At 53.4% G+C, this 26,316-nt stretch overlaps 1 protein-coding gene across 1 annotated transcript in view; it reads left to right on the top strand.

The window, feature by feature from the left end:
• plg (plasminogen) overlaps nucleotides 1-26,316 on the top strand; it is a 286,792-nt gene that overhangs the window by 238,642 nt on the left and 21,834 nt on the right. The window contains exon 17 of the mRNA XM_072503655.1: nucleotides 9,006-9,112. Within this exon, the coding sequence (XP_072359756.1) occupies nucleotides 9,006-9,112 (107 nt within the window). The remainder of the gene's footprint in view (nucleotides 1-9,005; nucleotides 9,113-26,316) is intronic.

Here is a 26,316-nt window from a genome sequence, read left to right as displayed (position 1 = left end):
AGGTGCTTTGGCGTGCTGAAGATGCGTTTCAGGTGCCTGGACCTCTCTGGGGGCGCCCTCCAGTATCGGTCAGATAGGGTCGGCCGCATCATTGTGGTGTGCTGCGTCCTGCACAACGTAGCCCAGCAGAGGGGCGATGTGCCGCAGGCAGAGGAGGGCAGAGTGGAGGAGCAGCAGGAAGAGGCGCAGTCCTCCCCAGATGAGGGGGATGGGGGTAATGGTCAGGGCAGATGGGGTAGACACAGGCGGGTGGCTGTCCACCGTTACCGGCTGGCCCAGAGGGCACGGGACAGACTGATAGCCGCCCGCTTCACTGACTAGATGGGCGTGGGAATCGGGTAGAATGGCCACAGACCGCACACCATGGCAACAGCCGACCACCCACACCCCCCCACCCATCCACCCACCCAGCACCCTCACCCCCCTCCCCAACCCCACCCACCCCACCCGCATGCACACCACCCCCCCCCATTGCCGATCCACCTGCGGCACAACGGGCCGGGCTCACACAGTTGCGGGTGAACGAGTGTCTATTGCAGGCCATGGAGGATGATGACAACCCGCCCTGCGGTGAGCTCCTGGCTCCACATCATTGGACTATGTCTGACCCATGTCTGACCCATGGCCACAGTACTACCATCCACCCGGACCATCCCTGCATGCGGCTGTGACACTGCAGCGCACGGTCCCGTCCTCTGCCCGGGGGAATGTTGATGGCGGCCCAGGGGGAACGGGGCAGACTCACCTGGGGCTGAGGTAACACCACCCCTCACACACACACTTGCGCTTAACGTACATGACACCCCTGCACGCTTTGGACAGAGCACAAAGGCAGCTTCTGTACGTGTAACATTGACTTTAATAACCAAAAGGAGTTCATGCACGTGCCCTAGCCCCTAAAACTCATCTGTGCCCTGCAACCGTGCCAACTTACTCAGTGTCTAATTGTTTGGTCTTACGGGCCCTTTGACTACGTCTACGTGGTTCCCCAGACGGTAAAGCAGAACTGGAGGTGGACTCCTGTGATTCCTGCCCTCTGACACTGGATCCCTTTGGCGGCCGTTTCCTGGGGCGTCCTGGCCTAGATGGACCAGGCTGCGGCCCGGGCGACTGGGATGGCGAGCTGCCACCCTGTCCTGCCCGTTGCCCACCCGATGCACCTGGGACGGAAGGGGGGGGGGGGGGGAGTCCGAGGTGTCGCGGTGTTCCGGGACCTCCCCTACAGGGGGAGCCGGGACGGACCACACCACCTCCTCCTCCCTCGGGGTGCCCGATGGCCCCCAGGCCTCTACATGGGTGGGGGATGCGAATGGACTGGCCATCCGACGCTCCCCCGACATCTGGCGCTGCCAGTCCTGGAGGCCCGTGCTCGTATCGACAGGGGTCTGCAGGTTTGCAGCCATGGAGCCCAGGGGGTTGGGAAACCCTGTCTGTGACAGTGCGACGCTGGCTCGCACATGGCCACTGGCGCCGATTACCCTCAGCGATGGCCTGCAGAGACTGGGCCATGGCCTGCTGAGACTGGGCCATGGCCTGCTGAGACTGGGCCATGGCCTGCAGAGACTGGGCTATGGCGTTGAGCACCTCTGCCATCTGGCGCTGGCTCATGGCCTCCTGTGAGAGGGCAGCCATGTCCTGGGCCACAGACGCCGCCTGCACGGAAAGCCCCAGGCCTCGCAAACCGTTCCCCATGTCTGACACCGTCGCACCCATTGCCTCCACCGCGGACGCCACCCGTGCGGTGTCAGCCTGGGTGGCACGCATGACCGGCACCACTCCCAGCTCCTGGACGCGGGTGGACTCCTCCACCTGCGACTGCAGCTGCCGCAAGCCAGCCCTCACCCTCTTCGCTCGTCTCCGGGTCGGTGGTTGCATCGGATCTATGTGTGGGTGTGGTAACTCCAGGAACCCGGGATCCATCTGGGCGGCAGATGTTCGCTTGGGCTGGGCTGCCCTCCGACCGCCCAGCCCCTCTGCTGCTCCTACCTCCACCTGCTGTACCGGGACGGCTGTGTTGTGCGCACCAGTGAGTGTAGCAGACGCCTCATCACTAAAGTGCCCAACCGAGGTGAGTGTTTCTGCGATGGTAGAGGGTGTTGGTGACAGCAGTGGCGTTGTGTCGTGCTCTTCGTCCCACTCTGAGTCCATGGCATTTTGGGGTGGGGGTTCGTCTCCACCCATCCACTCTGAGTCACTGTCCGGTATTTCGTCTTCCTGGGTAGTGCTGTCCCGGGTAGGGGTGTCCTGGGCAGTGCTGTCCTGGGCAGTGCTGTCCCGGGTAGTGCTGTCCCGGGTAGTGCTGTCCCGGGTAGTGCTGTCCCGGGTAGTGGTGTCCTGGGTAGAGGTGTCCTGGGTAGTGGTGTCCTGGGTAGTGGTGTCCTGGCTCGGATGTGACGGGGGCCTGTGGCTGCCCCCCTCGTCGCTGGGTGGTCGCTCCCGCACGTGACGGGGGTTTCGTCTCCCTGTTGCTCCAGGTCTCTCCGTCTCCCGTGGTGTGCGAGGGGCATCCTGCGGGCGTCGCATGCTGGAGGGTCCGGGTCTCTCCGTCTCCCGTGGTGTGCGAGGGGCATCCTGCGGGCGACGCATGCTGGAGGGTCCGGGTCTCCCTGTCTCCCGTGGCCTCCGAGGGGCATCCTGCGGGCGGTCTGCATCTGCGGGGATGGGTGCCTGGACGTTTGGTCCTGCGATACACAATGAAGCATGCATGGTTAGACATGCAGGCAGTGATCAGGTAATATGGGGAGGGGGAAATTGGGGAGGGGGAATATGGGGACGGGCTGTCGGTGACTCACTTGCTAGTACGCCCCCCGACTTCTGCATCAGCAACCTCCCGGTCCTCAGGTCCGCCAGCCAGTTCCAGGGCCCTTTCCTGGTGTTCGGTCAGTGGCCTCTCATCAGCGGGGCCTCCTCCAGTCCTCACATGCTCCCGATTGTTGTGTGCGCGCTTCTCCTGTGGCGGGGGGGGGGGGTGGTGGCAGGGGTAAAAGGCAACACTGTTAGGCAGGTATATGAATGCACGCCATTGGTTGCGCGTGCATTGCAGAGGTTAAGGTTAGGGCTGGATTCACTTGGGGATATGGGGGAGGGGGATATGGGGAGGGGGATTAGGGGGATATGGGGGAGGGGGGATATGGGGGAGGGGGGATATGGGGGAGGGGGGATATGGGGGAGGGGGGATATGGGGGAGGGGGGATATGGGGGAGAGGGGATATGGGGAGGGGGGATATGGGGGAGGGGGGATATGGGGAGGGGGGATATGGGGGAGGGGGGATATGGGGGAGGGGGATATGGGGGAGGGGGGATATGGGGAGGGGGGATATGGGGGAGGGGGGATATGGGGGTGGGGGGATATGGGGGTGGGGGGATATGGGGGAGGGAGGATATGGGGAGGGGGGATATGGGGGAGGGGGATATGGGGGAGGGGGATATGGGGAGGGGGGATATGGGGAGGGGGGATATGGGGAGGGGGATATGGGGAGGGGGATATGGGGGAGGGGGGATATGGGGGAGGGGGGATATGGGGGAGGGGGGATATGGGGGAGGGGGGATATGGGGGAGGGGGGATATGGGGAGGGGGATATGGGGGAGGGGGATATGGGGGAGGGGGGATATGGGGGAGGGGGGATATGGGGGAGGGGGGATATGGGGGAGGGGGGATATGGGGGAGGGGGGATATGGGGAGGGGGGATATGGGGGAGGGGGGATATGGGGGAGGGGGGATATGGGGGATATGGGGGAGGGGGGATATGGTGGAGGGGGGATATGGGGGAGGGGGGATATGGGTGAGGGGGGATATGGGGAAGAGGGGCTATGGGGAGGGGGGATATGGGGTATCTGGGGGAGGGGGTATCTGGGGGAGGGGGGATATGGGGGAGGGGGCATATGGGGGAGGGGATATGGGGGAGGGGATATGGGGGAGGGGGATATGGGGGAGGGGGATATGGGGAGGGGGGATATGGGGGAGGGGGGATATGGGGGAGGGGGGATATGGGGGAGGGGGGATATGGGGGAGGGGGGATATGGGGGAGGGGGGATATGGGGGAGGGGGGATATGGGGGAGGGGATACGGGGGAGGGGATACGGGGGAGGGGATACGGGGAGGGGGGATATGGGGGAGGGGGGATATGGGGGAGGGGGGATATGGGGGAGTGGGAAATATGGGGGAGGGGGATATGGGGGAGGGGGATATGGGGGAGGGGGGATATGGGGGAGGGGGGATATGGGGGAGGGGGGATATGGGGACGGGCTGTCGGTGACTCACTTGCTAGTACGCCCCCCGACTTCTGCATCAGCAACCTCCCGGTCCTCAGGTCCGCCAGCCAGTTCCAGGGCCCTTTCCTGGTGTTCGGTCAGTGGCCTCTCATCAGCGGGGCCTCCTCCAGTCCTCACATGCTCCCGATTGTTGTGTGCGCGCTTCTCCTGTGGCGGGGGGGGGGGGGTGGTGGCAGGGGTAAAAGGCAACACTGTTAGGCAGGTATATGAATGCACGCCATTGGTTGCGCGTGCATTGCAGAGGTTAAGGTTAGGGCTGGATTCACTTGGGGATATGGGGGAGGGGGATATGGGGAGGGGGATTAGGGGGATATGGGGAGGGGGGATATGGGGGAGGGGGGATATGGGGGAGGGGGATATGGGGGAGGGGGGATATGGGGGAGAGGGGATATGGGGAGGGGGGATATGGGGGAGGGGGGATATGGGGGAGGGGGGATATGGGGGAGGGGGGATATGGGGGAGGGGGGATATGGGGGAGGGGGGATATGGGGGAGGGGGGATATGGGGGAGGGGGGATATGGGGGTGGGGGGATATGGGGGTGGGGGGATATGGGGGAGGGAGGATATGGGGAGGGGGGATATGGGGGAGGGGGATATGGGGGAGGGGGATATGGGGAGGGGGGATATGGGGAGGGGGGATATGGGGAGGGGGATATGGGGAGGGGGATATGGGGGAGGGGGGATATGGGGGAGGGGGGATATGGGGGAGGGGGGATATGGGGGAGGGGGGATATGGGGGAGGGGAGATATGGGGGAGGGGGATATGGGGGAGGGGGATATGGGGGAGGGGGATATGGGGGAGGGGGGATATGGGGGAGGGGGGATATGGGGAGGGGGGATATGGGGGAGGGGGGATATGGGGGAGGGGGGATATGGGGGAGGGGGGATATGGGGAGGGGGGATATGGGGGAGGGGGGATATGGGGGAGGGGGATATGGGGAGGGGGGATATGGGGAGGGGGATATGGGGAAGGGGGATATGGGGAGGGGGGATATGGGGGAGGGGGGATATGGGGGATGGGGGGATATGGGGGAGGGGGGATATGGGGGAGGGGGGATATGGGGGATATGGGGGAGGGGGGATATGGTGGAGGGGGGATATGGGGGAGGGGGGGATATGGGTGAGGGGGATATGGGGAAGAGGGGCTATGGGGGGGATATGGGGGAGGGGATATGGGGGAGGGGATATGGGGGAGGGGGATATGGGGAGGGGGGATATGGGGGAGGGGGGATATGGGGGAGGGGGGATATGGGGGAGGGGGGAGGGGGGATATGGGGAGGGGGATATGGGGGAGGGGGGATATGGGGGAGGGGGGATATGGGGGAGGGGATACGGGGAGGGGATACGGGGGAGGGGATACGGGGGAGGGGATACGGGGAGGGGGGATATGGGGGAGGGGGGATATGGGGAGGGGGGATATGGGGGAGTGGGAAATATGGGGGAGGGGGATATGGGGGAGGGGGATATGGGGGAGGGGGATATGGGGGAGGGGGGATATGGGGGAGGGGGGATATGGGAGAGGGGGGATATGGGGGAGGGGGATATGGGGGAGGGGGGATATGGGGAGGGGGATATGGGGAGGGGGATATGGGGGATATGGGGGAGGGGGGATATGGGGGAGGGGGATATTGGGGAGGGGGATATGGGGAGGGGGATATGGGGAAGGGGGATATGGGGGAGGGGGGATATGGGGGATGGGGGGATATGGGGAGGGGAGGATATGGGGGAGGGGGGATATGGGGGAGGGGGGATATGGGGGAGGGGGGATATGGTGGAGGGGGGATATGGGGATGGGGGGATATGGGTGAGGGGGGATATGGGGAGGAGGAAATATGGGGGAGAGGGGCTATGGGGAGGGGGGATATGGGGGATATGGGGGAGGGGGGATATGGGGGAGGGCGGATATGGGGGAGGGGGATATGGGGAGGGGGATATGGGGAAGGGGGAATATGGGGGAGGGGAATATGGGGGAGGGGGATATGGGGGAGGGGGATATGGGGGAGGGGGGATATGGGGGAGGGGGGATATGGGGGAGGGGGGATATGGGGGAGGGGGGATATGGGGGAGGGGGTTATGGGGGAGGGGGGATATGGGGAGGGGGGATAAGGGGGAGGGGGGATAAGGGGGAGGGGGGATATGGGGGAGGGGGGATATGGGGAGGGGGGATATGGGGGGGATATGGGGAGGGGGATATGGGGAGGGGAATATGGGGAGGGGGATATGGGGAGGGGGATATGGGGGAGGGGGGATATGGGGAGGGGGATATGGGGGAGGGGGGATATGGGGAGGGGGGATATGGGAGAGGGGGGATATGGGGGAGGGGGAATATGGGGGAGGTGGGATCTGGGGGGGAAATGGGGGGATATGGGGGAGGGGGGATATGGGGGAGGGGGATATGGGGGAGGGGGTATATGGGAGAGGGGGATATGGGGAGGCTCACCCTGCCTGCTCTGACGAGGTCGTTCATCTTCTTGTGGCACTGGGTGCCTGTCCGTGGTGTCAGGGCCACAGCGGTGACGGCCTCTGCCACTTCCCTCCACAGATGCCGGCTGTGGCGTGGGGCAACTCTGCAGCCGTGCCCGGGATACAGGGCGTCCCTCCTCTGCTCCACCGCGTCCAGGAGCGCCTCCACATCCCGTGACTCGAACCTCGGGGTTGAGCGGCGGCCAGCCATCCAGTCGGGTGTTCCGGTCGGGTGGGGGGGAGCAGCGCGGCCTTATGAGCCGTCATGCCGTGCGGTGCGTATGACGCTGCACAGCGTGACCCACGTGCGCAAGCGCGGATCCCGTTACGTCGCTGCTAGCCCATTTCGGGCCGGAGACTTTCGACCCATTTTTCCGACGTGACGCAAGTCGGATTTGCGCCGTTTTTTGCGCCGATCAGCGGACTTTCCGCCGATAACAGAGAATTTCGCCCCCTGGTTCGATTCTGACCTCGGGTGATTGTGTGGAATTTGCATATTCTCCCAGGGTGTGCTTGGGCTTCCTCTGGTTTCCCGTCAGAGTCCAAAGATGTGCAGGTTAGGTGGATTGGCCACACTAAATTGCCCCTTGGGACCCAACCGTTAGCTAGGGTTACAGGGATGGGGCACGGGGGTGGGATTAGGTGGGGTGTACTTTCGGAGAGTCGGTGCAGATTTGATAGGCCAAATGGCCTCCTTGTGCACTGTAGGGATTCTATTATTCTATGACCTTCCGTTAAGGAATGGTCACTTTTACACGAGGCCCCACCCCCTAACTGGAGGGCATTGCTGTTTGATGCCGCTAATAGCTCCTGAGCCTCTTTTTCAGAATTCTCCAGTGATAGGGCTACCTCAATGGCTTTTTTAGATCCCGATTGGGTTCTGCAGTAACATCTTTTGAGTTGTCATATAATTTATTCCACGCACCAATCTGTCTCACAACATCCCGGTCAGGGATGGGCAGAATTCACAATTTTCTGCCAGTTTCCGCATCTAGTCCAAAGTTAAGTGATAGGTTCCCCTGGTGTTCTCCCTGCCATGTTCAAGTGGTATCTCAGGAAGATGATAGAGGGATTCAAGCTCGCCAAAAGTTTTTGAGTCAGGGTAGATCATGCTTTTTATCATTCTTAATGTCAGGTCCCGGCCTGCTGTCAGCAGAATCGCTTTCTGCTTCTCATCTCCCACAATGTTGTTAGCTGGAAAAAGTAACATATGCGCTCTGTGTATTGGGCCCAGTTTTTTCTGTTAATGTAATAGAGTTCGAGTTTACTGAAGGAAAGCATTTTGTTTCTTACTGGAGCAGCTGCTCGTTTTCGACTCTGAAGGTTGCTCGGAAATACCCGTTTTTACTTTGTCTCCCCAAGGCCAGTCTTTCAGTAACAACCCCCTTTTATTGCAGAAATAAAGAGGGCTGCTACTGCGGCTTACAACACATGCCTCCAAGCCTGGGAACTTATGGAGCTGCAGGTCTGGGTTTTAAGCTCCCGCCATACATTTCCTATTGGGTGATCTACTGGCCACTTAATAGGTGAATTCAGACTGCACGAAGCCCGCGGGGAAATCTACTGACAATCCCCCGCGTCCTTCGTGGACACCATAACAAATAAGGTAGAGAAATTCTGGGGCATAAGACTGGTATTTGTGACCGAAACATAACTCACTTACAACAGAGGTCAACCCATCACCACGATTTCTACAAAATGAATCAATTGCCAACGTCTTTATTTCTCCATGTTATTAGTGTCTCTTAGAATCTCTCTTTCTCAGCACTGTGCATAATCAACATTTGCCTTTTCAGACGCTTTGTCAAGTAGGAGAGGAAATTAGTTATTGTTAACATTCATCTCATAATTTCTATTGAAAGTTGAACTATTTGCATGAAATAGACAGTAACTTTCCTTTCTCTCTCTTGACTCGTCTTTCTCTGTCTCTCTTTCACTTCTCTCTGACCATAATCTTTCTCTCTCTACGTCCCGTAGCATAATGCATTTTTTGATACTTATAAAGCACTCAACAAAAGATACAACAGGAGTATAATTCAAGTACAGGTAGTCATTTTTCTCACTTGCTCTTACAACAGCTGATTTGTTTTTTTAATGAAGCTCTCAACATAATCTCACATGAATAAAGCTGCATCGCCAATCAATGAATTATCTATCTTCAGTTTATAAGTTAAAGAAAAATAATGCACATATCACTTAGTTAAGATGTAACCATAGTTATGCAAGTTAAATGTTTCAAAAATGATTTGAATCACACCTTTTGATTTTAGGCCAGCAATCCTGAATGACAAAGTCGCTTTAATCTGTTTGCCAACAAAAGGCTATATATTACCAAGTGAAGCTGAATGCTATGTTACAGGCTGGGGTGAAACACAAGGTATATATTAATGCAAATATTTTTCAAAGTAAGGTTATATGTCATTAATGGTTTTATTTTTTCTCTCCTCTTTTCTCCACAAATTTGCCACTGTCCTCGCTTGAAGGCATTAATTCCAGGGCTGCTCATTGTTACACAGATGCTAATAATGTGGTTAGGTGGTATGAGCCTGCCTATCCAGCAGGTTGATGTGATTCACCTAATGAGTGAGTGAAGAAAGTTAGTTTGTTTCCCACGTCTTGTGTGTTAATTTGCTTCTCATTTTTAGCCCATACACTGCTGGCGATTTGAAAAGAAGAATCAATTGTGCAAGTCTCTCCCTGTCAGTACACAGCCTTTCCATCGACAGGTCCTGAGCCGTTCCTCCTCATGGCAACACATGGAAACTGGGGCCCCTGCAGCTCGGAGGTTTGCACCCCCCACCCCAGAGGGCAGGCCCACATCATGCGAAAAAGCCCTGGCCCTCATAAATCAAACCTCCAGCTATAGGTGAATAGCTCCACTGCCTTGTGGATACCTCAGGAGGGTTGAAGGCCAAGGGAGTAAACCCTGACAAAAAATCTGGAGTGGAGCCCAAAGATGGACTGATGGCTAAATATGTCGGGAGCGATTTTGAGCCATCTGTGAGAACGGCAGAAAATTTGGTGAGAATCGGAAACCACAATTCTTTCCGGCGAGATCGCGATTTCAGATTTTCCAGGCCCCTGTATAAAAACGAGAACCTGCTACTTCACCTCCAAAGAGGATATCGGAGGTAAGTGCTCAGGTCACCATAACCATCCAAGGATACCAGTCACAGAGCGGGCAGCAGAGAGGACTCAGAGGAACCAGATAGGTTCCGGAGCCGGGGTTGGGGGTTCAGTCTTTGAATCTTGGGCCGGTGCAAACTCAATGGGCTGAATAGCCTCCTCCTGAATGTAAATTCTATGACTCACCCCATTCAAGGAAATGACTGGTGTGGGGGGGGGGCATTATCTAGGTCCCTCATGAGGTTTGAACACAGGTCCATTGAATGCACTCGACTGCCCTAAAACCTCCTCTTGGTAGAGAACTTAGGGACTGCTAAGACTCTCAAGGGTCAAAGCGCTTGATTCAGGTGGAGTTGAGAGGGACAACTGTGGGGAAGTGATTGTGTGACAGGGGAGGAGTGAGGCTCAGTGGAAAGGCACTCACATTGGGGGAAGCGCACGGGTGGATGTCCCAGATGCGGAGAGGGCAGAGGGTCAGGGCACTGTCAGTAATTCTCATTGCTCACTTTGTGGTTCTGTTCCTTTCAGTTTATGATTCTGGAGAATCATGGAGCCAGTCAAGTTGGCAATTCTATTGATTGCGAACGGGCAGCAGCGATTTCAGTTTCTGCAAAATCTCAGTTTCTTTCACCTGAACCTATTCTCTCAAAACTGTCAGAGATGTTAATAATTTCAAATCTGCAAAATCCTTACCTAGTATAAAATCTACCCATCCACAGGTAAACTAGCAACAATTCCCACATTAACAATTCTGTTTTCTAAGTCACTGCAAAAGGAACTTTACAAAAGGGAACAAGTTCATAAGTTCCATGGATACCCCTTTGTTAATACTTCCTCTTTTATCAAACCATGTGGAAGACGAATCATATCATCCGCCAATACCCAAGAAACATAGGACATAAGGGAAGGAGTAGGCCATTTGGCCTGTCGATGCTGCTCTGCCATTCAATTAGATCATGGCTGATCTTCTACCTCAATGTCAGTTTCTTGCACTGTCCCCATGTCCCTTGATGCCTTTAATATCTAGAAAACTATCTTGAACATGCTCAATGATTGAGATTCCACAGCTCTCTGGGGTAGAGAATTTCAAAGATTCCCAATCCTCTGAGTGAAGCAATTCTTCCTCATCTCAGACCTAAATGACCTACCACTTATTCTAAGCTTACGCCCCCTGGCTCTAGACTCCCTAGCCAGGGGAAATATTCTTCCTGCATCTACCTTGTTGAGCCCTGTACAAATGTAGTATGGTTGAATAAGATCACCTTTCATTTTTTTAAATGGTAGAGAATACAGGTCCAGTCTCCTCAAAGTTCAACCCCACCATCCCAGAAATCAATCTGGTAAACCTTCACTGCACTCCTTCTATGGCAAGTATATCCTCCCCAAGGTATGGGGACTAAATCTGCACACAATACTCTGGGTGTGGTCTCACCAAGGCTCTACACTATCACAGCAGGACCTTTATATTCCTGTACTCCAATTCCCTTGCAATTAAGGGCAACATACAATTTGCCTTCCTAATTGCTTGCCGCTCCTGCATGTTAGCTTTCAGTGGCTCATGAATAAGTGCACCCAGGTTCATTTGGACATAAAAATGCACTTCATGGTCCTCCCATTTCCGAAATGTATTGAAATCATTTATATAACAAAAAATAGTGATCCAGCACCGATCCCCGAGGTACACCGCTGGTCACAGGCCTCCAGTTTGAAAAACAACCCTCCACAATCACCCTTTGGCTTCTGTGCAAAATAAATTAATGAATGACACAAATTGAGGTTAAAGGGTATGGTTTTATAGCCATTACAGAGGGGTGGTTACAAAGAGATCAAAGCTGGGAACTAAATATTCAGGGTATGTGATTTTTTACAAGGACAGGCAGGAAGGAAAGTGGTGAGGTAACTTTGTTAGTATGAGATGGAATAAGTACAATAGCAAGAAATTATCTTGGATCGGAAGATGTAAAATCTATATGGGTGGAGGTAAGAAATAATATGAGGAGGACGATATTGATGGGAGTAATCGATAGGCCCCCCAAACAGTAGCTATACTGTAGGATGGAGAACATAAAGGAGATAATGAGGGCATCTAAAAAAGGCAGTGCATTAATCATAGGTGACTTTAATCTTCATGTGGATTGGGAAAATCAAATTGGCACAGGTAGCCATGAGCCATAGTGTATATTCGGCACAGTTTCCTCGAACAATATATTCTGGATCCAACCAGGGATCAAGCTATTTTGGATGTAGTAATGTATAATGAGGCAGATTTAATAGACAATCAGAGTAAAAGATCCCCTAGGAAACAGTGACCGTAACATGGTATAATTTTGCATTCAGTTTGAGTGAGAAGATTGGATTAGAAATAACAGTTCTAAACTTAAATAAAGGTAATTACAAAAGAAAGAGGGCAGAGTTTGTTGGAACGGACTTGGAAAGGAGTTCAGCAGAAAAGACGAATGATCAGCAATTGCAGACATTTATGAAAATAGTTCATAGCTCACAAAACGTTTTCCCAGTGAGGAAGGATTCTAGGAAAGGGATAAATCAACTATAGTTAATGAAGGAAGTTAGAGAATAAGACTAGAGAAATACTGGGGTACCAGGAAGCAGCAGTGGCTTTAAATAAATACTTTGTGTCAGTGTTCACGGTAGAAGACACGAATAGCATTCCAAAAATACCAAATAATCAAGGGGTAAATAAATACAATAACAATCACTAGAAAAAAAGTACTCAGGAAACTAATGGGGATAAAGGCCATTACATCTCCTGGACCTGATGGTTTTCATCCTAGGGTATTAAAGGAGTAGCTCCAGAGATAGTGGGCTTATTGTAATCTTGTGAGAATTCCTAAATTCTGAAAAGTCCCAGACTGTCATTGTAATACCCTTATTCAAAAAAAAAACAGGTAACGAAGGCTCGTTAGCTTAATTCCTGTCTTTGGGAAAATGTTAAGAGTTGATTATAAATGTTGCAATTGTAGAGCATTAGAATACATAATGAAATCAAGAAGAGTCAGCATGGCTTCATGAAGTGGAAATCAGGCCTGACAAATATATTACAATTCTTTGAGGTGGTAACAAGCAATATAGATAAAGGGAAACCAATAGATGTAATACTCGGATTTCCAAAAAGCGTCCGATAAGGTACCGCACAAAAGGTTATTTAATAATAGCCCATGGTGTTGGGTTGTATATTAGCATGAATTGAGGATTGGCTAACAAATAGAAAACAGAGAGTTGGGATAAGCGGGATATTTTTAGGATGGCAACCTGTAACTAGTGGAGAGTCACAGAGATCAGTGCTGGGGCCACAATTATTTACAGTATATATTAATAACTTGGATGAGGAAAGTGAACCTACTATTGCCAAGTTTGTGGGTGACACAAAAATAGGTGGGAAGGCGAGTAGTGAGGATAACACAAAGAGTCCACAGAGGCATCTAGGCAAGTTAGGCGAGTGGGCAAACTTGGCAGCTGGAATAATAATGTAGGAAAATGTAAAGTTATGCACTTTGGTAGGAAGAATAAAGGAGCTGAATATTATTTAAATAGAGAAAGACAGGAGAAAACTGCAGCAGAGGGATTTGGGGGTTCCTCGTGCATAAATCACAGAGCTGCTTGCAGGTTCAGCAGGTAATAGGGAAGACAAATGGAATGCTGGCCTTCATTTCAAATGGAATGGAGTACAAAAAAAAAAAGAGGGAAATCTTGATAAAACTATACAAGACACTAGTTGGACCACACCTGGAATACTGTGAACAGTTTTGGTCCCCTTATCTAAGAAAGATATGCTAGCATTGGTGGTAGTCCAGAGAAGGTTCACTGGGTCGATCCCAGGTATGGAGGTATTTTCTTATGAGGAGAGGTTGGCCTGTACTCATTGGAGGGGTGACCTTATTGAAATACATAGGATTCTCAGGGAGCTTGACAGGTTAAATGCCGAGAGATTGTTTCCCCTTGTTACAGAATCTCGGATCAGAGGGCATAGTCTCAAGTAAGCAATCACCCATTTAAGACAGAGATGAGGAGGAATTTCTTCTCTCAGAGGATAGTGAATCTGTGGAATTCTTTACCACAGAGTGCTGTAGAGGCTGGGTCGTGAAGCATGTTCAAGGCTGGGGTTGACAGATTTTTAATCTTAACATTTTTTGGACACCAAGGGCAATTTAGCATAGCCAATCCACCTAACCCGCACATCTTTGGACTGTGGGAGGAAATCGGAGCACCCGGTACGAAACCCACGCAGACTCTGCAGACAGTGACCCAGCCTGAAATCAAACCGGGGACCCTGGACCTGGGAAGCAGCTGTGCTAACCACAATGCTACCGTGCTGCCTGGTGACCAAAGTCAATGGATCTTTGGCTAATGAATTCTCTCGAGGAACTCAGTGTAAGAGCTCTCTCTCTCAAGAATTGGTTGTGTAAACAGAATCCACAATCAGATGTCTCCCTCACTATGGGAAAAGAGTCTGATGTGAAGCAGCGATCAGAATCTGATAACTCTAACAACAGGTTAATGTGAAACCAGAGGCTTCTCCAAGAAAAGTTGTACGGTATACTGCTGAGCTACAAAGAATATTACAAGCTGTTCCGTCAAATTTTCCATTTTTCTTGCCACTATTCCCGCCATGGGCAGGACCAGAAAATCCCAGGTATAGCATCCAACATTAGACATAACTACAATTTGACAACACATATTCAACAATCCTGATTATGCCAAGACTGACACTGAAAACCAATTTAAGATTTTCACTCAGGCTCAGAGTGTGCCTCACTTACGCTGCATATATTCACACACAGGGCCTTGGCCTTTGCAGGCAGAGGTGTATGTCTGTGCATTGCGCCTTTTTCAGCAAAACAAAAGCTTGAGGAACAACCATTTCCTGGTACATTCCCCATGGAAATGCCTTGACAAATCACAGTTGATCTGCCTGGTTTGAATTTGAATAAAAGCTTGGCAGTTAACTGTTTCCTGCTGCATTCCTCTTGGCAATGTCCCTACCAATTAGAGTTCACTTGCCAACTAATCAGCACTCTCTTCTCATGCAGTATAAATTGTTGTTCCATTTACTTTTGGTCATCGTATAAACTGTCCAGGATGAGTGTAAAACAAAAACACTTAAGACAGCGAGCGGGATTCTCCATCCCGCCGCACCACCCCTCCCCCCCCCCCCCCCCCCACCAGCAGCAGGATTTCCCCATCCCACCAGCCAGCCACTGGGATTTCCCATCGTGGGCAGCCCCACGCCATCGGGAAATCCCCGGGCTTGGGTGTGCTGCCAGCATAACGGAGAATCCTGACAATGGAGAATCCAGCCCAGCATGTTTCTTTTATCAGAAGTAGGCAAGTTCTATACTACCAAACACCTGTGTGAATGTAAGTGATGAGGAGGATGGAAAGAGGCTTCGAGGAGATTTGGACAGGCTAAATAAGTGGGCAGGAACATGGCAGATGGAATATAATTTGAATAAGCGTTGTTACAACACCCTGGGCAAGTATGCGGTCAATTCCAGCCCCATTCGTCCAGGAGTCCTAACAAAGTGAATTAAATGATCATTCTTATGAAAATACACAAGCCCTTGGCTGTTTAATAATTACAGACACCAGGGGCGAAATTCTCCCCCAACGGCGCGATGTCCGCCGACTGGCGCCAAAAACGGCGCCAATCAGACGGGCATCGCGCCGGCCCAAAGGTGCGGAATGCTCCGCATCTTTGGCGGCCTAGCCGCAACATTGAGGGGCTAGGCCGTCGCCGGAGGGATTTCCGCCCCGCCAGCTGGCGGAAATGGCGTTTGTTGCCCCGCCAGCTGGCGCGGAAATGCGGCGCATGCGCGGGAGCGTCAGCGGCCGCTGACAAGTTTCCCGGCGCATGCGCGGGAGCGTCAGCGGCCGCTGAAAGTTTCCCGCGCATGCGCAGTGGGGAGAGTCTCTTCCGCATCCGCCATGGTGGAGGCCGTAGCGGAGGCGGAAGGGAAAGAGTGCCCCCACGGCACAGGCCCGCCCGCGGATCGGTAGGCCCCGATCGCGGGCCAGGCCACCGTGGGGGCACCCCCCAGGGTCAGATCGGCCCGCGCCCCCCCCCCCAGGACCCCGGAGCCCGCCCACGCCGCCTGGTACCGCCGGTAAATACCAGGTTTGATTTACGCCGGCGGGACAGGCAATTTCTGGGCGGGACTTCGGCCCATCCGGGCCGGAGAATTGAACAGGGGGTCCCGCCAACCGGCGCGGCCCGATTCCCGCCCCCGCCCAATCTCCGGTACCGGAGACTTCGGCGGGGGCGGGATTCACGGCGGCCAACGGCCATTCTCCGACCCGGCGGGGGGTCGGAGAATGATGCCCCAGGTTTGTAAGTTGAAACTCAATTACTGTTTATTTACAACCAGAGCAAATATAGAATATGCAGTAAAACAACTAGTTAACAGTGAGCGAATACCTGACTCCCCTTAACTGTCCCCACCCTCTACCCACACATATATATACTGAGAAACACAAGAGGGGAAGGGAAAAGGTTCAGGTCAAACTGCAAGAGTCCATGATTCAGGTGATGAGTATTTCAGTGAACCCCCTTCACATTGAGTGTGGTTTAAAGTCTCTGGCCTACAGCTTGTAATATTTTCTTTGTAGCTCAGCAGTATATCTTGAAGCTTTTTCTGGAGAGGCTTCTGGTTTCACATTAACCTGTTTTTAGAGATGGTTATTAGATTCCGATCTCTGCTTCACATCAGCCTCTTTTCACAAGAGTGAGAGAGAGAGAGACATCAGATTGTGGATTCAGATTGCAGAACCAATTCTTGAGAGAGAGAGAGCTCTTACACTGAATTTCTATAGAGAATTCATTAGATCTTAGAGAGAGTGATTTAGAACTCCTCCAACCAGGCTTCAGAGCCAAAAGGGAAACGAAAAAACCAGCCTTGGTCCTGTAAAGCACCTCAGAGGAAAGCTATCCAATCACCACCTGTTGCCGGGCAGAATATAGTATTTTTGGCTCATTTATTGGCCATCAGCCAAGTCAATCAGACCAAGTCATTTCTGGGGCCAGCCAATCTCTAATCATCAGTCTAAAACAGCACCGTTTTCAGAATCCTGCTGTTGGAATTAAAGGCACAAGCCACTTTCCTTAAAGTCACAGGTCCATTAATCTTCCATGGATCAAAATTGCAATTGTAAAAACAAAAGGGGAAAACTAGAAACAAATATGATTTAAACAGGAGGATCTTTACAGCATGAAGTTATCGACTTTGATAGAAAAAAAACAAATGCAGAGTAATTCTTCAATGTTAAGAAATTGGGAAGTGTTGATGTCCCAAGGGGTCTGTGCATCCTTGTTCATGAGTCACTAAAAGCTAACTTGCAGGTGCAGCAAGCAATTAGGAAGGCAAATGGTTTGTTGGCCTTCATCACATGGAGATTTGAGTACAGGAGTAAAGATGTCTTGCCACAACCGTAGCGAGCTTTTGTGAGACCGCACCTAGAGTACTGTGTACAGTTTAGATCTCCTTAACCAAAGAAGAATATACTTACCATGGAGGGAGTTCAACGGATGCTCACCAGTCACCAGAGCCCGGCCCTATATCCAGCCCCATTGCTCCATGCTCCCCATCCCCACTAACTCTGATCCTATTTCCAGTTCCCTCTAGCTTTGACTAAGCGTCATCCAGCTGTTAGCTCCATTCTCTCTCTCTAGGTGTTGTAAGATCTGCTGTCTAGCATTTTGTTTTTGTTTCACCAGATTAATCCCTGCAATGGCGGGATTGTCTTATGAGGAGAAATTGAGGAAACTCGGCCTGTATTCTCTAGAGCTTCGAAAAATGAGAGATGATGAGAAGGTGACTGAACAGGTAGACGAGGGTAGAGCAGTTGATGTGGTGTATATGGATTTCAGCAAAGCGTTTGATAAGGTTCCCCACGGTAGGCTATTGCAGAAAATACGGAGGCTGGGGATTGAGGGTGATTTAGAGATGTGGATCAGAAATTGGCTAGCTGAAAGAAGACAGAGGGTGGTGGTTGATGGGAAATGTTCAGAATGGAGTTCAGTCACAAGTGGAGTACCATAAGGATCTGTTCTGGGGCCGTTGCTGTTTGTCATTTTTATCAATGACCTAGAGGAAGGCGCAGAAGGGTGGGTGAGTAAATTTGCAGACGATACTAAAGTCGGTGGTGTTGTCGATAGTGTGGAAGGATGTAGCAGGTTACAGAGGGATATAGATAAGCTGCAGAGCTGGGCTGAGAGGTGGCAAATGGAGTTTAATGTAGAGAAGTGTGAGGTGATTCACTTTGGAAGGAATAACAGGAATGTGGAATATTTAGCTAATGGTGAAGTACTTGAAAGTGTGGATGAGCAGAGGGATCTAGGTGTCCATGTACATAGATCCCTGAAAGTTGCCACCCAGGTTGATAGGGTTGTGAAGAAGGCCTATGGAGTGTTGGCCTTTATTGGTAGAGGGATTGAGTTCCGGAGTCAGGAGGTCATGTTGCAGCTGTACAGAACTCTGGTACGGCCGCATTTGGAGTATTGCGTGCAGTTCTGGTCACCGCATTATAGGAAGGACGTGGAGGCTTTGGAGCGGGTGCAGAGGAGATTTACCAGGATGTTGCCTGGTATGGAGGGAAAATCTTATGAGGAAAGGCTGATGGACTTGAGGTTGTTTTCGTTGGAGAGAAGAAGGTTAAGAGGAGACTTAATAGAGGCATACAAAATGATCAGGGGGTTGGATAGGGTGGACAGTGAGAGCCTTCTCCTGCGGATGGAAATGGCTGGCACGAGGGGACATAGCTTTAAACTGAGGGGTAATAGATATAGGACAGAGGTCAGAGGTAGGTTCTTTACGCAAAGAGTAGTGAGGCCGTGGAATGCCCTACCTGCTACAGTAGTGAACTCGCCAACATTGAGGGCATTTAAAAGTTTATTGGATAAACATATGGATGATAATGGTATAGTGTAGGTTAGATGGCTTTTGTTTCGGTGCAACATCGTGGGCCGAAGGGCCTGTACTGCGCTGTATTGTTCTATGTTCTATTTCATTGAAACTTACAACATTCTTACAGGGCATGACAGGGTAGATGTGAATTAGATGAGTTGAGAACCAGGGTATACAGTCTCAGAATAAGAGGAAGGCTATTTAAAACTATGAGGAGGAATTTCTTCACTCATGGTGGTAAATCATTGGAATTCTCTACTCCAGAGGACTGTGGAAGCTCAATCATCGAGTATGTTCAAGACACAAAATCAATAGAGTTCTGTATAATAGTGACATCAAGAGATATGTGGATAGTTGGGAAAAATGGCACAGAGGTAAATGATCAGCCATAATGTATTTAAATGGTGGAGCAGGCTCGACGGGCTGAATAGCTAACTCTTGCTCCTCTATTCCAATGTTCCTATCAACACTTCCCAATCTCTCATCATTTAAGAAATACAATGGACTGGATTCTCCAAAAATGGGGCTATGTCCCCACGCCAATGTAAAAACACTGGAGTTTTACTCTGGAGATTCCTTAAAAATATTAGCAGCTATTCACATACCTGCAGGGGGCTGGCAGGGCCCCAGAGTGCTTCTCGCAGCTTCAGCTTCAGATACGGCCTCCGGCACTTCCGGTTCTGAGTCCACGCATGCGCACGGTGGCGGCCTCAAGTGGCCGAGCCGAACGTGATGGCGGACTCAGCCGACGGACCTGGATGGGGAAAGAAGGTCCCAACGATCGGCCCCACACTGCTATATATAACACATCCGATCGCCACCCCAGCTGCCCATAAAGCCACCCCCCCCCCGCCGTACTTGATCCACCCGCCCACCACCAGGGCGGCCGCGGACTAAGTCCGCAGTCATCACCCGAGGTTCCCGACCGGCCAGACATGGTTAGAATCATGCCGTCGGGAACTCGACCAGTTTTGCTCGGAGAATTGCGGAGGGGGCCTCTGTCAATTGCCCCCCAGCCATGGCGCGTAATCCGTGCGTGAGCGATTCTCCGGGGACCGGAGAATTGCAGGAGCGGCGCCGGGCATGATTGCCACGTGAACATCGATTCTCCGCCCCCGCGCCAAACTCGATTTCGGCGGGGGCTGCGGAGAATCTCACCACCTGCATTTCTGTTTTTCTCACAAAATGGATTTCACATTTTTCTACATAATAATCCATCAATCATGTAAACTCAAAAAGCCTACCTAAATAGCCCTGAAGGCTCTTTCATTCTCCTCACAAGTCACATTCTCACTAGTTTTGTGCATCAGCAAACTTAGAAATATTACAATTGATCCCCATGTCAAAATCATTGATATAGATTGTGAATAGCCGGGGTCCAAGCACTGATCTTTGTGGTACTCCACTAGTCAAATCCTTCCAACCCGAGAATGATGTGTTTATCCCAAATCTCTGTTTTCTGTCCATTAACCAATTCTCAATCCATGCCAGTATATTAGCCATGTCCCATGTGCTCTTATATTGCTTACTAACCTCCTGTGTGGGACCTTATTACAAGCCTTCTGAAAATCAATATTCATTGGTTTACCCTCAGTTATTTTGCTAGTTACATCAAGGGGGGGGGGGGGAAGAGACAGGACTTCAAAATCATGATTTTTCTTTCATAAATCCATGTTGACTCTGCATAATCCTACCGTTTTTTTCTTGATATCCATTTATCGCATCCTTTATAATAAATTCGAGCATTTTCCCAATATTAGGCTACATGTCTGGGGCTTCTTTCATCCTCCTTTCTTAAATAGTGCAGTCACATTTTCCCCCTTCTGACATGCAGAAACCGATCAAAAATTTGGAGAATTTTGGAAGATGATCACTAATGTATCTATTATCTTGACAGCCACATCTTTCAACTCTCTAGGATATAGATCATCAGGTCCAAGGGATTTATCAACTTCCAATTTTATTAATTTGACCATTACTTTACTGATACTAATCTCTTTCAGTTCCTCATCTCACTAGTCACTAAGTTCGCTAGTATTTTTAAACAGAGGAAACCTGTGTGAAGAAAGACACAATGGGCGAGATTCTCTGACCCCCCGCCGGCTCGGAGAATCGCTGGGGGCTGGCGTGAATCCCGCCCCCGCCGGTTGCCGAAGTCTCCGACACTGGAGATTCGGCGGGGGTGGGAATCGCGCCGTGCCTGTTGGCGGGTCCCCCCGCTCGATTCTCCAGCCCGGATGGGCCGAAGTCCCGCCGATAAATTGCCTGTCCCGCCGGCGAGGATTAAACCACCTTTTGAACAGCGGGACAAGGCGGCGTGGGCGGGCTCCGGGGTCTTGGGGGGGGGGGGGGGGGGGGCGCGGGGTGATCTGGCCCCGGGGGCTGCCCCCACGGTGGCCTGGCCCGCGATCGGGGCCCACCGATCCGCGGGCGGGCCTGTGCCGTGGGGGCACTCTTTCCCTTCCGCCTCCGCCACGGTCTCCACCATGGCGGAGGCGGAAAAGACTCCCTCCACTGCGCATGCGTGGGAAACTGTCAGCAGCCTCTGACGCTCCCGCGCCGCCCGGGGATGTCATTTCCGCGCCAGCTGGCAGGGCAACAAAGGCCATTTCCGCCAGCTGGCGGGGCGGAAATTCCTCCGGCGCCGGCCTAGCCCCTCAATGTTGGGGCTCGGCCCCCAAAGATGCGGAGCATTCTGCACCTTTGGGGCGGCGCGATGCCCGTCTGATTGGCGCCGTTTTGGGCGCCAGTCGGCGGACATCGCGCCGTTTCAGGAGAATTTCACCCGAGATCTTTCAATTATTCTTTCAAGTTGCTTCATCTGCAACTGAGTTCTAGCCAACTCAAGCAGTGTTCTATCTGGGTCAGACATTTCTTCTTCCAATCCAGATGCTGTGCTATTCCTTCAAATATATGTTTTTTTTATCTCCTTTTTAACTCTTAACTTCAACTTTTTTTGCTAATGCTATTAACTTAACCTTGGTTAATTATTGCAAATCATTCATGGATAAGTATTCACGTCAATAAGCAGAATGCAATTCATCATGAGATTCTGTTAGCCCTAACTTTAGCAAGTCACATTATGTATGTCCATCTAGCATTTTACAATCCAAGACCAGAGCCCCAATTTTGTTACGATCTGGTTAGGGATTAATAACTTTTGTTACACAGTAGCAAATGTTTTAAATCCCAGTTATTTACTAAGAGACTAACGACACAAGATTTCCCAATTTTAAACAAATAAGAAATTTATACTCGAATGTACAGAATTAACATGAGGTAAAGCATGAATGGGCAACCTATTGTCAAACACACCACAAACTGCACATTAACTGGCAGCTGCAACAAATACAGGTTCTATGAATTTCTCAGCAACCCATCCCGATGTCAGTGGTATGAGAAAAATGAGTTAATGGGCGTGAATCTCCATCTAGTGACACCAGGGGCGTCATTCTCCGACCCCCCGCCGGGTCGGAGAATGGCCGTTGGCCGCCGTGAATCCCGCCCCCGCCCCCGCCGAAGTCTCCGCTCCCGGAGATTGGGCGGGGGCGGGAATCCAGCCGCGCCGGTTGGCGGGACCCCCCGCTGGATTCTCCGGCCCGGATGGGCCGAAGTCCCGCCCAGGAATTGCCTGTCCCGCCGACGTAAATCAAACCTGGTATTTACCGGCGGGACCAGGCGGCGTGGGCGGGCTCCGGGGTCCTGGGGGGGGGCGCGGGGCGATCTGACCCCGGGGGGTGCCCCCACGGTGGCCTGGCCCGCGATCGGGGCCCACCGATCCGCGGGCGGGCCTGTGCCGTGGGGGCACTCTTTCCCTTCCGCCTCCGCTACGGCCTCCACCATGGCGGAGGCGGAAGAGACTCTCCCCACTGCGCATGCGCGGGAAACTTTCGGCGGCCGCTGACGCTCCCGCGCATGCGCGGGGAAACTGACAGCGGCCGCTGACGCTCCCGCGCATGCGCCGCATTTCCGCGCCAGCTGGCGGGGCAACAAACGCCATTTCCGCCAGCTGGCGGGGCGGAAATCCCTCCGGCGTCGGCCTAGCCCCTCAATGTTGGGGCTAGGCCGCCAAAGATGCGGAGACTTCCGCACCTTTTTGCCGGCGCGATGCCCGTCTGATTTGCGCCGGCTTTGGCGCCAGTCGGCGGGCATCCCGCCGTTGGGGGAGAATTTCGCCCCAGAAACACGATTGGGCGGAGAATCGCGCATGAACCGAAAATCGTGGCCGGCCCCGGGCGCCCGACGGAATGCCAACTCCGGTGCCTCAACAGTGGCGTCAATGCATTCTACTCCACATGTACAGTAAACACCGTGGGCGTATCATTAACAGGCCTGATCCGACATTCTGCGCGACTCCCACGATATTCCACCTCCACTAGGAGGAATTACCGATGGAGAGTTTCACCTGTAGTTTTAAAAATTGGGAAGCAGACACCATGGCTGCTGAGGAGGAGAGAGGAGGCAGGACATGTTTCCAGAGGCACGGCCGCGGGCTGCCTGTCGTGTCACTGGCATGGTTGACTGGGGGGGGTGGGGGTCATCTGCTAGGGAGGTGTAGCAGGGGATGGGCCGTGGCATTGGGGTGACCCTGGGACCGGGGTGGTGTCCAGGCCACAGACTACCATTCCCAGTCAGCAAGGCAGACACCTTGCTGCGCACACCACTTACCACACACCATGCCCGTGGTTGCATAAGAGTGACACTGCCTGTATGGGTACACCCACCCCTAACCTTCCCCCCCCCCCACCCCCACAAGACCCCACCCACCAGCAAGGCATCACGTGGCCCGCCCAAGAGGAACACCCACAAGATAGTCCCCTCAGGAGGGTGGTGGACGGGGCTGCAGAGCGTATCGCTGGCAGGAACATGTGCCTGCTTCGGAGACCTCCGAGGTGCCAGGAGTGCAGTGTGGAGGGCAGAGTGCCGGGGGAACGGCTGGGGATGGGGGCTGCAGTGCAACCTCGGGCCACCGTGTAGTCTGTTGGATCTGGTTGGGCACGTGGGCCTTTCACCCCATACAAACAATGGATTTTGGAATTCAACGAGGAATGGTGACCTTCATCCTAGCCGCTGCAGACCTGGGGTCACACTGAGGCTGTACAAGCAGGAGCAGCTCGGGGCGGAGCCTGCCTCAGAGGAATAGAAGGCAATCGGTGAGGATGGAGAGCTGGCCGCCCAAAAGGCCGAGGAGGTGGGAGGAGGCGCCTTATCAGGCCTCGTGTGTACCATCAGCGCCCGTCATTCGAGGATCTGCCGGATTGGGCATGTCGCCGAAGACTCCAGCTATGCAGGGGGACATTGCGACATATGTGCCGCATCATGGAGTACCTGGAAACATGAGGAAGGATACCCCCTCCCAGTGGCAATCAAGGTGATGGTCGCCCTGAACCTTTACAGCACGGGGTCATTCCAGGTGCCGATTGGGGATCTCGCAGACCTCAACGTCACGGAGACCCTATATGCCCTGTTGGCACAATATATCAGCTTCAATGTGGACTGAGCCCGCCAAGATGTCCGGGCAGTGGGGTTAGCTGCCATCGCTGGGATACCCCAGGTCCAGGGGGTGATCAACGGGATGCACGTCTCCCTACGAGCACCGGCCGTCTTCACAAACCAAAATGGGTTCCATTCGATGAGCTTGCAGCCGATGTGTGACCATGAGCTGCACATCTGCACCCGATACCCAGGCAGTGTGCAGGACACCTTCATCCTGGCACACTCCCCTCGGGTGAGGGGTTGGCTCCTCTGCGACAGGGGTTATCTGCTGCGGATGTGGCTGATGATGCTAATTGGGAGGCCAAAGATCGCCACGGAGACCCGCTACAACGATGCTCATGCCGCAACCGGGGGCGGGATCGAGCAGTGCATCGGCATCCTGAAGAGGAGGTTCACCTGCCTAGATCACGTGGAGGGGCCCTCCAGTAGAGTGCTATGAGGGTCTCACACATTGTGGTGGCCTGCTGCATCCTCCACAACATTGCACAGCAGAAGGGCAATGTGCTGGAGGAGGATGAATGCCAATCCTTGTCCGATGAGGAGGATGGCCCGGGCAGATACAGGAGGTCACACATGTGCACCAGGGACAGTGCACAGGGGACACTCTAATCACCTCCAGGGGCCTTGGCAGGAACATCCCATCTAACCCCCACATCCCTTCCCTCCCCCCCATCCGGCCGACCAAACCCTCCCACGGCCACCAATCCTACAGCCCCCTACAACTTCCTTTGTGATTTCTACCTACGGGTGCAGGCCCTGGGTTTGCAGTAACAGCGAGTCTGGTCCATGGGATGGATGGTGATTACCCGCTCTGCGATGGGCTCTGGTGCTCCACATTGTTTGTTGATGCCTGATTCCTACCCACAGTAGCACTTTCAACCATCCGCCTGGGTGATCCCTGCATGCGAGCTAGCCATTCCATCACACGGTCCCACCAAACTCTTGGGGTGGCGAGGGCATTGGGCGTGAGGGGCTGGGGAGGGGACCGGGCCGATGTGAGGGGTCTGACCTAGGGGCCGCGGCCCGTGACCACCTCCACCATCCACCCATCTTCCCACCCACAGCCCCCCTCCACCCCGCATCCCCAGGCGGTACATCAGAAGTGGAGGCGGCCTGCTGCGAATCCTGCCGTGTGACTTGGGTCGCCTATGACAGCCGTGCTCTGGAGCTACTGGGCCTGCAGTTGCTGGGGTGTGCCAAGTGGTGTGGTGCCAACCCGTTCTGCCCGCTGCCCATTGGATGCATTAGGGGGGTCGGAGTCCGACGTGCTGTGGTGTACCGGCACCTCCCCTGCGGGAGCCACCAACATGGTCCCCATTACCTCCTCCTCACTTGGCGTGTCTGATGACTCCCCCCAGCTACTCTGTGGGATGGAAGAGCGACTGCAGCGAACGTCCGTGGATCCCCTGCTACCTGGCATCACCAGTCCTGCATGCCCGATCTGGTCTCAACATAGGTCTCCATACTCACGGGGCCACCTCCCTCTGGGACTGTGCCACCTCCCTCCAGGACTGGTGGAGGTCAGCCAGCACCCGGGCAATGGCAATGACGGCCTCAGCTATAGCCCGTTATGACTATAATATAATCTTTATTAGTGTCACAAGTAGGCTTACAATAACACTGCAATGAAGTTACTGTGAAAATCCCCTAGTCACACACTACAGCACGTTCGGGTACACAAGGAGAATTCAGAATGTCCAATTCACCTAACAAGCACGTCTTTCAGGACTTGTGGGAGCACCTGGGGACACGTAGACACGGGGGAACATGCAGACTCCACACACAGTGACTCAAGCAGTGTCCCTGGTGCTTTGAAGCAACAGTGCTAGCCACTGTGCTGCCATGCCGCAAGCTCCGGAGTGCCGCTGCAACGTCCAGGTGGCCCTGGTACATAGCTGCCTGTGATAGGGAGCCCTGTCCTGTGCCTCAGCCACCACCCGCACAAAGTACCCCAGGCCTTGGACATCCTGACCCATGGCAGATACCTTTGCCCCCAAGGCCTCCATCGCGGCGTGCAGTGTTGACCTGGGTGGCACGCATC

The sequence above is a fragment of the Scyliorhinus torazame genome, chromosome 1 (assembly GCF_047496885.1).
Source record: "Scyliorhinus torazame isolate Kashiwa2021f chromosome 1, sScyTor2.1, whole genome shotgun sequence".
NCBI classification, from domain to species: domain Eukaryota; kingdom Metazoa; phylum Chordata; class Chondrichthyes; order Carcharhiniformes; family Scyliorhinidae; genus Scyliorhinus; species Scyliorhinus torazame.
This window is presented reverse-complemented; position numbering and strand designations above follow the sequence as displayed.